Source organism: Mastigoproctus giganteus, chromosome 10, assembly GCF_048544385.1.
Source record: "Mastigoproctus giganteus isolate SK-2022 chromosome 10, ASM4854438v1, whole genome shotgun sequence".
Taxonomy (NCBI): domain Eukaryota; kingdom Metazoa; phylum Arthropoda; class Arachnida; order Uropygi; family Thelyphonidae; genus Mastigoproctus; species Mastigoproctus giganteus.
Genome location: NC_143584.1, coordinates 185,737,700 through 185,750,102, shown reverse-complemented (window position 1 = coordinate 185,750,102; position 12,403 = coordinate 185,737,700). Strand labels below are relative to the sequence as shown.

General features: G+C 38.2%; 1 protein-coding gene across 1 annotated transcript; it reads left to right on the top strand.

The window, feature by feature from the left end:
• The first annotated feature begins 628 nt into the window (after window positions 1-628).
• Window positions 629-4,036, top strand: LOC150079633 (thiol S-methyltransferase TMT1A-like). Its single transcript, XM_090383149.1, has 2 exons — window positions 629-1,111; window positions 3,803-4,036. Exons 1-2 carry the CDS (start codon window positions 635-637, stop codon window positions 4,034-4,036), a joined length of 711 nt encoding a protein of 236 aa, XP_090239275.1. The 5' UTR covers window positions 629-634.
• Window positions 4,037-12,403: the final 8,367 nt, after the last annotated feature.

Here is a 12,403-nt window from a genome sequence, read left to right as displayed (position 1 = left end):
TGCATTAGAAAGACATGTTTTTCATATTATTGCTATTATCTCATTTTCACAACGTTATTTTTATAACTTTTTCCTCCAATTCTGTTGTTTTTGCAACCAGAAAAGAGTTTTAAAAGCGAAATGCACGCAATATGCCTGTTATTCAAAGAAACTGCGATGCAGCCTAAAAGGAAGAACACAGAACCAACCGTGACAGATTGCAGATAGAGGTAGCATTTATCAGTTATTTTCTTTGATCATTCTTAAATTCTGTCATTAAAGCTTCATTGACTATAATAATAATTCACAAAATGACCATTCAACCAGTTTTTTCATGAATTCTGACGTGACAATTCGTCATCTTCCAACGTTGTCAGGGGCTGAAGCTCATCTGTGTTATGATTGCCTACATTTCCATTGTCTTAATTTCCTTATTGTATACAGCAGCATCCGATTTGCGTAACCACACATATCGAGTCATTCTGCACTTAGATTTATTCTATCGTCCTCAATGGAGTATCTGTTTCTAATTTGGTCGGCAAGTTTGACTGTTTTGATACCTTCTGGTATCTTCATGTTGACCACTGTTCCGACAAAGAAATTCGGGATAAAAATAGAATTTCTTTTTTATTTTTTACTTAATACCGTGGTTTGGATGGTGTCCCTTACCATTCTATTACCTTTCATGCTGTTGATAATTCTCTTTGAGCCAGTTAAAAGATACTCATTTGCCGCTGTATATTCCAAAATAGTTCTGCCCTTGTGGAACAGACAGATCATCCCTATCCGAAAACAACTGTTTAGCATGTGTGATGTAGATTCTATAGCCAAAAAGGATGGTCGTTCTCTGAAAATAGTAGAAATTGGCATCGGAAATGGAGCCAATCTGCAATTTTATCCTGAGAATTCACGGCTGACTGCGCTGGACGTGAATCCATATTTCGAGAAGTATTTTCGCCAGACCATGAACTCCTTTCCACACCTTCAATTGGACAAAGTTGTAATTGCCGCTGCTGAAGACATGTCCGAAATTCCAGATGAAACTGTTGATGTTCTGGTGGCGACTTATGTCATGTGTTCTGTTAGGGATGTTCGTCAGTGTCTAAAGGAAATCAGAAGAGTCTTAGTTCCGGTAAGGACACATAAGATTTTTTTTTGTTTAGCTCTGTCTAATGATTCAATTTGGGGAAAATATAATAACATAACTGAAAAGTTTATAACGCGTTTTTCCCATTTCATTTAGAAGATCTTAGACAAATATCCTGTTAAAGATACATAACAATAAATACAGGTAGTCACCGTTTTACGTCGGGGTACAATCCCTTAAATGGTCACGTATATTAAAACACATTTCTCCTTCTCGAAAAGGAATTATCATTTCCAAATATTTTAGTATAATTTTCTTTTGAAAGAAAATACATAACTTCAAATTTTCTGGTCTTCGCAGTTTTTACTTATTATCACTCATATTCTCTATACTAAACCCTAATACACTAAGTGGTCACTTTCTTAAGTAGACTTACCTAACTCTGTAACACTCAGAGCCTTGGAAGGTGAAAAAGACACGAGTTCGAGTCCCGTCGATGACGTGAGGAATTTTAAGCAACAAGGATGGGTTAGTCGGTCTCAAATGTAAGTTTTTCTCCCGAGTTTTTCATCCAGAAAACATAAAATCGACCAGAGAACATACACAATTTACAGAGAGTATACATAGTGGAATATAGGCTGCTAAACCCTACACCAACAATAACGACAGAGCATTGGTGAGTAGCACAGTTGGTGTAATTACCATCCTTACCAACTTCCTGTGGTAGAAGAAAACTCATTTTCTTCCACCACAGGAAGAAAGTTTCGAATTGTACACTTACAAATATAATGGAAATATTAAGGTTCAATATTAAGTTTGAATATGATAAATTTTAAGGTTTGAAAATAGTGGATTTAGAAATAGAGAGGACAGAAATAGTGTGAATTAAACAGCGGTTATAAGCAGACAACAATAACAAGGGTTCACTAGGAGCATAGACAATAACAACGCGAAAGGCAGTTAATTTAGAGGCGTTTGATGTAAGCGGCATCTAGACATAAGTCACGACAAGCTGGCGGTTGCATCGGTAAAGTGCGAGCCACTCTGGCGGAATTTAGGTAAGTTGGCGACATTTAGCAAGGAAAGCGTAAACAAGAAAATATCTATTTTAGAAGGCGCGGTATATGTAAAAGGGTTATAATGCTGCCGTGTGAAATAAACAAGAAAATTGCAAGAGAAGGATCTGGTGTGTGCACGAGGGAGACTACAGTTATGGTCAGTTTTTTTTTTCTTTTTTCTTTTTAGAAAATAGGAAGGAATGAAAAATTAAGCATAGTACTAGGTTTTGATTGAAAGTCCCGTGAGGCGTTCCAAACTTCTGAGATAAAAAAAAAGGCTTCAGAGGAGACAAGGGGGGGTGAGAGTCATGAATTGCTGGTTGACGTTGAAGTAACTAAGATAGAAATAAGTGATTTGTAGTAAGTATTACTGAAGTAAAGTGATGATAATAGTAATTGATTTGATATGTGTTAATCGGTAGGTGAATTGATAGAAATAAGATTTGTAGTAAGTACGGATGATGTAAGGTGATAAGTGTGAATTGGATAGATAGTTGATTTCATAGGCATTGGTGATTTGTAGTAAGAAGGAGACAACTAATGTAAAGTGATATTTGGAAACCCGTGAAGGAAGAGAAGCACCTTTTCTAAAAAATAGTTGAAATTTATTGTGTGTGAGAGATTACCAATAAAAGGAAAAGGAAAGGAAGGTTTGTGTTACCAACGTAAATTATGCATACATACGGGAAATATTTGAGAATAGTTGATGAGGGATCGTAGTTCTTATATATCTAAATTCGAATTGAAATTTGTGTGTATATATATACAAATGGAAACTTTGTATATGGGAACTTTGCTTTATAGAAGTCTCATAAAAAAAACTTTTGTTATTTATGTAAATTCTGTTATAAATGCTCATTAAAAGTTTGTTTTTTATGAAAAAATTGTGTCTTCTCCATGCTCTGCTACCTTACCGTTTTACACACCCTGGGATTTGGAATTTTCTGAAAATTGCAGTCAGAGTTGCGATTTGTGTTCACTCAACCAACAACAGCAACAAACAACAAATAGTATAAAGAAATAAATACATAAAATATAAATATACGGGCGACCTGAGGATACTGACGAAGAGGTGAGGAATTTAATGACAAATTTTCAGAACATGGCTGAACTAATCGGTCTTAAACGAGAGTATCATGTTTTTTTTTTCTTCCGGTAACTTTGGTTTTTCTTCCAGCAACCATCAAATCGACAACAGAACACAAGCAATTTATAGACATTATATCTGTAATATTATGTTAGGCAATATAAAAACAGGAAAAATGCATAAAACTATACGTATATATACTGCATAAACATTTATTATTAAAGAAACCAAACATTTTCGGCTGAACTTGTTTCTTGTTTGTGTTTGTTGTAGGAGCATCAGTGACTTCGGCCATATTGCACCGAATATATATTATGACTCTAAATTGCGGGTGTTCTGTGGTCGATTATCTGTTCGACGGGCTCGAACCCCGGACTAATCAAGAAGCGTGTGTTACGCACTGCTGCTCCTTCACCTGGCTACGGACGCGCCGTTGTGAAGGGTCGTATTATTGTAATGTCGTATTAATGTATTGTCCATGAAGGGGTCATATTATTTTAGTGCAATAAGGATTTATTAAGATTTATTAACAATTTATAAGATGATGTTAAATGCAGATTATTTTAAACTTCTTTTTTTCTTCAATGTTAGGGAGGAAAGTATATTTTCATGGACCACGTCACCTGGCCAGAGAACTCATGGGGGTTGTTTATACAGCGAATGATAGAGCCCATCTGGACTCTTTTAACTGCTACCTGTCACTTCAGGAATATTAAATCTATCGTGGAAAAAGCTGGATTTTCTCATTTGAATTGTCAAACTGTAGAGAGCTCCATCACCAATTTGTATATTAGATATAATATTATAGGCATTGCAACCAAATAACTGTCAGTGTTTTCTAATTATTAACAGAACGTAATTATTCATATTTTTAAATTTCTACGTAATATTTACTTATAATGTACTAGAGGTTAGTTTACGGCTCCTTAACTGGAAATTGCTGTCAGATGATACAGTTTACAACGTATATTAGATAACGATATTTTTTAAATAGTGAGAATGCTTATATTATGTATTGCATTGAATAAATTTTGAATTGAAGTTTATTTATCATGCATTTTTACTACTTCACAACTTTTCTAATTTACTGCCCACGTACTCAATAATATTGAGAAGTCTTCTGAGTTATGTTGAGTGAATATAAGTTTTCCTTTATACAGGGTGATTCACTACCAGTGCGACAAACTTGCAGGAGGTGTAGGGGGCACAAAGACGAATCGGAATCACATAGCATTGCAGGATCCGAAATGCCTTCGTCAAGCGGTAGAGGACGTTGAACGGGAGGTCGCGTGAACAGCGATCCCGCTGGAAGTCAGCATTTGCGAACCGTTTCTGTTGAAGAAACCAAGTAGCAGAAGTCCTCCGGAGTGGATAATCCGCAGGCTTCAATGATTGGACGCATTGCAGATGGTATGAACTCATTTCGTTTGTTGACAGTATCCTCCATACATAAGGATTGGGAAATACCCAATCGTTGCCCTATCGCTCGAGTACTCGTACTCGGATTGCCTTCTGCAAGACGTAGGACATTCTCCTCATTATCTGGCGTCCTCGTCGTTCGCTCTCGATTCATGGTACCTCTCGTGAAACGACCAGTCTCACGTAACCTTCTGTGCACACGTGCGAAAATCGTATGACGAGGAGCACGCCTGTGCGGGAAACGTTCCTGGTACAAGCGCAGAGCGGCACGCCCGTTACAGTCCGCAGCTCCCTACGCGAGGTGCATGTCGGCCAATTAAACGTTTGAATACTCGTCCATCCTACTGCCTAGGGAACCGGTTCGCAAATGCTGACTTCCAGCGGGATCGCTGTTCACGCGACCTCCCGTTCAACGTCCTCTACCGCATGACGAAGGCATTTCGGACCCTGCAATGCTATGTGATTCCGATTCGTCTTTGTGCCCCCTACACCTCCTGCAAGTTTGTCGCACTGGTAGTGAATCACCCTGTATTTTTGTCAGTGACTTTTCGTAATCGGCCTTCACTTAGCTACAACCACAGACTGATTTATCTGTCTATGATCTGGAATATTCTTCGGGATCAGCTAATAATTCACATGCATCCATGCACTTTTCTTCTCTGCAGCGTGTCTCAATAGTTCATCTCTCATCCATTTAGATCAAAGCCTTGAACAGTATTTCTTAGTTGGTGTGAAAATGGTAGTAGATTGTTTGATTTCTTCCCATTTAGAATTTGCTATTGGTAACAGCATCAGTAGTTGCCTCTCTAACATGCTGTTGTAGAAAATAGTCATCCAAGGGAACCATAAAACTCTTGCTAGTGTGTGAATGACCAAACCACAAGTTTCAGTCAATATCTGTAGAGTTAAAATTTCCCATTATGAGATATTCTGTTTGGCTGATTCGAGGTAATGCTATAGTAGAGTTTTGGAGACTTTGGTCATAGCGGATCGAAATATCACGTTTACTAGAATTAATGGCTTGTGCACGGAGCACTCTGCGTGTGCATGTTTGGAGGGCATCTTTGGGGAAATTTACTGCATATCACTTTATATGCAATGTAGCCAAACTGGTAAATCCATACAACTATTCTTGAACTATTTAGAAACTGCCTTAAACAAATCAGCTGGTAAGAAAGTGTTAATTATCGCCGATGCAAATGCATCGTCAACACTATGGAACAGCCCCATTTCTGACTCTAAAAGCGAGCAATTAGAGGAAATTATTGAATCAAAGAACTTAACTATTTTGAATTCCCAAGGACACCCTGGGGAATTCAAAATAGTTAAGTCCAACAACATTTGCCTCTACCTCAGGACAATCCTTTATTGATGTCACATTGACTAACAGAACGTTTGGTCACTGGGTCAGGGACTGGAGGGTTCATACCTCCTGGACCGGCAGTGACCACAGTGTTATTGCGTTCAGCATTGTATCGTCTTCAGATCCCAGATATCATAATCGTAATTATGAGTTTCCTCGTAACAAAACACAAAAAGCAGATTGGGAGCTCGTTGATTCCAAGTTAAGAGAAATTTTCACTGATGACAACGTTGAACGTTTGCGAGCACTGGATTTAAACTGGCAGTTGCGAGAGGTAATGAAACTTATTACTGAGCTTTGTGATGGAACTATCCAAAAGAAAAAGCAACGAAGGAATTCTGTCCCGTATTGTACTTAGAAACTTTCTGCTTTGCGAAGCAACCTAATGAATGCCAGGTGAGATTACCAACGTGCAAAACGTAATAACAGACCAAATGAGGAGTCGAGCGCTTGCAGGAAATTTATAAGGAGACCAGAAGAACATATTTTTATCTTATTTATAAAGAAAAGCGTTTTGCATGGAACGATTGATAAAAACAACTCTTGATGAAAACCCTTGGGCTCCCTTACAAACTGGTTGTTGAAAAGATACATCCGGCAGAGATCTTCTCATCCATATTAAAATCAAATAACAAATAACACTGAAACGCTTACATGGTCGGAGACCATGAATGCTATTCTGGAGGAAATAATACAACAAGATGTTCAAGCTCCAGAAAACACCGAACAGACTATAATAAAAATAGACCATTTAACTTACGAAGGACCTTCATTTGAAGAAAATTTCAAGCGTGAGGAGATTGGCGAGGCCATATGCTCCATGAAGAAGGGAAAATGCCCGAGTTTAGATTTGATGGAAGTTTCTGTCTTGAAAAGAATTTGGAAAGTTTGTCCGAAACTGATCGAAAATGTACTTAACACCCTTCTTAAAGAAGGTGCTTTTCCTAAATCGTGGAAGCAAGCGAATTTGAAAACATTATTAAACAAATTCTAACAAATCCATAAACCAATCATCATCATACCTCCTGTTGACTTTCTTACCGTTTCTGGGAAGATACTGGAAAGGCTTATTGTTGTAAGATTTCTAAATTATTACAACAGAAAAAATTTACACGTGCCTAATCAATTCGGTTTTACTAAAGGAAAATCAACAATAGATGCAATTAAACAAACTATGGATTTGGTCTCTACTTCAAGTACTAAATACTTCCTCGACCTCTTCGTGGATTTCAAAGGGGCCTTTGACACCTTATAGTGGCAGATTGTCCTGGCGAGGTTCAGGAAGGCTGGGGTCTCTGTCCCCATTTATAGAATTATCACTGACTACTTTCAAGACAGATGCCTTGTAGTCTCATCTGGACATTGCTCTGTATTGAGATCAGATACTCACGGCTGCCCTCAGAGATCCGTTCTCAGCCCTGTTTACTGGAACGTGGTCCTTGATGGGTGGCTGGTTAAAGAACATGAGCATATTTCTATACTTGCATATGCAGACGACTTAGTTGTTCTCATTTATGGAAATTCCCGACTTGAATTGGAAGAACATGGAAATGTTGTTGTTTGTTTTGTTTTTAGGAGCATTAGCAACTATGGCCATATTGCTCCCGACATGGAAATGAAATGTTGCTTGGCTTAAATACTTGTTGTGTAACTCACAAACTAGAGATTTCCGTAATGAAAACCAAATCAATACTCTTTAAATGTAACCTAAATTTACAGAGACCACCAATCAAAAGATTAAACGACCAACCTAAAATTGTCCGTACGTATGAATACCTTGGTATAATGGTCGATGATTGGTTTCATTTCGTAGCCCATGCAAAATATATACTCTAGAAAATAAAAGCACTGACTGGAAAATTAATTAGAATTACAAGATGTGCCTGGAGCATTAAGCCTTCTACATTAAAAATTTATTATTCAGCAGTTTTCTATGCAGCAGGTGCATGGGGAAATTTGTAAATGCCTTGTAAAAAGTATTTTGTGCAAATTCAACGGTTCTTTTTATTAGCGACATCAAGGGCATGTCGTACAATTTCGACATCAGCTCTCCAGGTACTAAGAGGCAAAGTGCCCGTTCAGTTTGAAATAATATTCAACTACCTACAGTATTATAGGCGGAAGGGTCTACCTGCTGTTATTGACCACTACACACTGAATCTAGAGTTACCAGTTAAGAAAGATGTGCAGAGAATTCGGAATCAATTCCTTGTAGATTGGCAGGAGGAATGGTCTAATGACACTAAGGGTAGAATAACTAACAAATACATGCATAGGATGATAGAATTAAGTAAATCAAATATGCCTTGATTTAATCAAGGCTTAAATTTAACTTTCTTGATTTCAGGCCATGGAAGTCTGAATTTTAAATTGCATACTTTTGGCCTTGCTTCTTCTCCACTAATGTAACTGCAGAGAGCCTAAAACAGTGCAGCATTTAATTTTTGAATGTAACTGTTACTTAGATTATTGAAGGGACTTACAGATATTGACAAATATATACGAGGAGAATGACTTATCTAGATTTCTTGACAGTAAAGAAAATTACCTTGCTTTGGCGGAATTCTCAGATAACATCTTTAGGCGAAAGAAAAGACTGAATGGAACCGATCCTTAGCAAAAACACTTCTGTTCCTTGAGAACAACATGATTTTCTCCATTATGTTTGTGCTGAGCACAGAGATTGTGCTGGGTATTTTGATTCCTCAAAAGACTTAGAAAAAATTGAGGCTGTCTTAATTAGAAATTAATGATAAAGCTATCATTGCTGCAGTTTGCAGCAATTTTGAATTTGGCTTAATTATAGACAAGATTGGATCGAGTCAAGTAAAGATTGGTGATAAAAAATATATTGAACTTAAGAAAATTTTAAAATAAGTACCTTGTTTGTTTAGGCAGTTTCGCCTTTTGTAAATGGCTGTTCTTTTGTTCTGGGAGGCTATGGACATAATTGCTTCGAACCATCATAGATCACGTGTCGTGTCAAGTGATTTGAGTAGATGTAAGAAAAGATGAAATAGCTGTTAAAACCATGACGGTTGTGCCCAACTACTCGTACATTTTTATACTTTGCCTTGAGTATTTCACGTTTCATGGTCTCTCGGACCCCAAACAAGTCCCCCAAAAAGTCGGCCACACAAGATTGACCCCAGTATAAACATCATGGTCGCCAAAAGAAGCAACACAAACTACAGTCAAATGTTCGCCGTTTAAGAGCATCGTTTCTGTATCGAAATAAATAACAGAAATGGGATTATTTAGTGCCTCCAGTTTTTGGATGAATCGGTGTTGATGCTTGGGCACAGACTTACAGTGACAACAGTTCTCATTTCGGTGCTTTCTCCGCTGGAAAGGTGCATAAACAAATGCGGCAGCGATGCAGTTGAAAGCAAGTTCAGTTTACCGTGTGACTTTCCAAGCACTCGCTGCCTTTAAACTATATGTCTCTGCACCAAAGAACGTTGCTTTCATTATGAACGGTGTGGGCCCTGCATAGATTACAACAAAGTGGACATGTGTGAGTTGAAAGACGATGCTTATTCGAGAAAACGTTTAAACACAGAGGGAAATAACATTCAACAGTGGCCATCGTGGTAGAGAAGAAAATCTGTTGTAGCTACTTGGAGCTCCTGATAGATCGGTACAACTCCGCATTTAGCAGAAATGAAAACAATTTGAAAACCGGGGAGAACGCACTGAAACATCACAACTTCTGCCAAACCACAACTTCTTAAAGCAACCCCAGCGATTTTCTGAAAATCCAAATCTCTAGAAGATCGCTCACTATATTAATCTTCTTGCACTTGTCGGTATGTTTTATCATCAGCCTGGTGGGAAGAAATACCGACAGAGAACTTCCGAAAGACACTGGATGTCGGTATTATTGATCTGAGAGTCGAAACGTTTCTTTTTAAAAAAAGTAATTCAAATACAATATTCCCCTTTTTTGATTTTCTCAGGACAATTGCTAACCCACCCCATCCATTTGAAATATTAATCAAGATAACATCTAAGCTCAAATCCGCACTCAATGTGGCTCAAGAAACCTCAGAAAACAAACCACAAGAACTAGAATTGATACATGATTCCAACGTACAAAGGAATTATATTCCCCAAATTATGTGTAATGCAATGGCTCATATCTGTCACCATTAGTCCAATGACAGCTGTAACACAACGAGATAAGAATCAGCTCAACAGCAGAGATTCAGGTCTCAATGACGATAACTCTCCCAAACCTGCATCTAACAATACCAGGGGTAGCCACTCAAAAACGTCTCAGGTGGCACTTTCCACAATACTGACCCAAAATAATACCAAACCAAAAAGGTTAAAGGAGTCAATCCATACTAGAAAAGGTGCACCGACCCACATTTGCAGAAGTAGTCACTGGCCAATAAGATGCTGAGAATAACCAAAAGATCTCACCAGAAAAGCTTATAGGAAACATCTGATCCCTGCCCAAGGCATTTCTCACCGATCAACAGGTTCACCCAAAGAACCCCGGATGATTTATTCGACATATCAAAAAATGGAACATGGGAGACAACAGGGTAATATTATTATTATTATTATTATTATCTGTTTATTTCTCTTTCGAGACACCCATAGACAGCACGTGGCTAGAGGGTGTGGTTACATTATAGTATTTACAAGCATGTTTACATGAACTTATTTACAAAATTTGGAGATGAAAAAACACAGAATATGTGGTTAATGAATTAATTGTTAAGTTGGTTTAATTAATTGCAAATGGTTGTTAAATGCTAAATATTATTATATAAATTATTAAATTAGTCTTATTATATTTATACTTGCCGATACACATTACCAAAGATTTCTGTCCTATACATTTTGTCTGTACATAGTTTCTCTGCATCTATATTTAAATTATTAAAATAATTCACAGTATTTGCTGGGAAAAATCTCCCCAGAGAGTCCAATTGAGTCAGTTGGCACTTGAGACTTGGTCCTTCCATCTTTATTCTCGGTCGTATTATCCGAGGGCGAGTGATCACGTTTCCCACTTTCGGCGCATCTGTTCTCTCCGTTAGTAGCTTTGCCAGAGTTAAGATGTTTCTGGTTGTGATGATATACTTCCAGGGTGTGATGTCCAGATTGGCAGACAAGACCGCTCTTGAGATGGTAAACGGTTTCCCGGCAATCTTGTTTAGCCATCTCAGGAGCCAGTATTCTACTCCTAAGAAGGCCTTGATGTTGTTCTCAGGGGCTGATGACCAGATAGTCGATGCGTACAACGGAATCGGTGTAACGCATTTAAGGATGTATTGAATTATAAGATGAGGGCTTCGGAGACCGGTGAGTTCTTGTCTAGTGCTCCACAGTGCTGCGTATGTCTTTTTCCTAATGTGTTCGAAGTGAGGTATGAAGTTTAATCCTTCATCCCACTTAAGGCCAAGGTCAACATGTGCGGGGGAATTTTGGATTCTGGTATTGTTCACAAAAATCGTAATTTCATTTTTCTTCTTTTTGTTGGTGAAGGTCATTTGGGCAGTTTTCTTTTCATTAAGTTTCAGGCCAATGTAGTGCAGATATTCTTCTAGCTTCTTGATTGCCTTGTTTGCTTCCTCTGATAGATGGGGTGCAGTTTCTTGTTCTTTAGATGTTACAAAAAATTTCAAATCATCAGCATATGTAATAAATTGTTCACAGTTTTGAGCTAAAAATGGGGCTAGTGCTATTGCAAAGAAGGTGGCGGACAATACGCCCCCTTGAGGTACACCCCTGGAGATACAGTAAGATGCTGTTTGTTTCCCGTTTATTGCGATAATTTGTCTTTCTTGAAGGGTGTTAGTGAGAATGCTTAAAGTGCTTCCTGAAATGAGGAAATACTCCTTGAGGATTACTGTTATAGCTGGGATTGAGACGTTGTCGAAGGCTGCTGCAACATCCAGAAAAACGATGTCCAACTGTTGTTTGTTGTTTAAAGCTAGCTGTATTCGGAGTAGAGTCTCCATTAAATTAGTAATAGTCGATCTTCGAGGAAGCACAGAATGTAAGTATTCTGGCCTGTCCCCAAAGCAGTGCTGATTGATGGTGCTCAGGATTGCTTTTTCAAATATTTTTTGCAGAGCATCCGATTGCGATGGGCCTGAAATCTTTACTGGTTTTAGGGTTGCTTATTTTTGGAACTGGTTTTACGTAATATCTCTTCCATTTTTCCGGGATAACCCCCTCACTTAGTATTCGCTGGAAGAGGTGGTGGAGCGGGTCGATTATGTAAGCGCTACATATTTTTATCATGAATAGCGGGAACTGGTCCGGCCCGATCGTTGCTTTATTGGGGAGCGAGTTAATAGCTTCCTTTAAGTTTTCCCTGCTGATATTAATTTCACGTAATACGTTTCTAGCTCTAGTTTGGGTTGTGCCAGTGGGATCCGTCAGTTTTT

What these genes read in the sequence shown, in the direction of transcription:
- LOC150079633 (XM_090383149.1), top strand. Translation starts at nt 635, where the DNA reads ATGGTGTCCCTTACCATTCTATTACCTTTCATGCTGTTGATAATTCTC. An exon ending in TCAGAAGAGTCTTAGTTCCG is followed by an intron (nt 1,112 to 3,802) that starts GTAAGGACACAT and finishes CTTCAATGTTAG; the next exon opens with GGAGGAAAGTATATTTTCAT.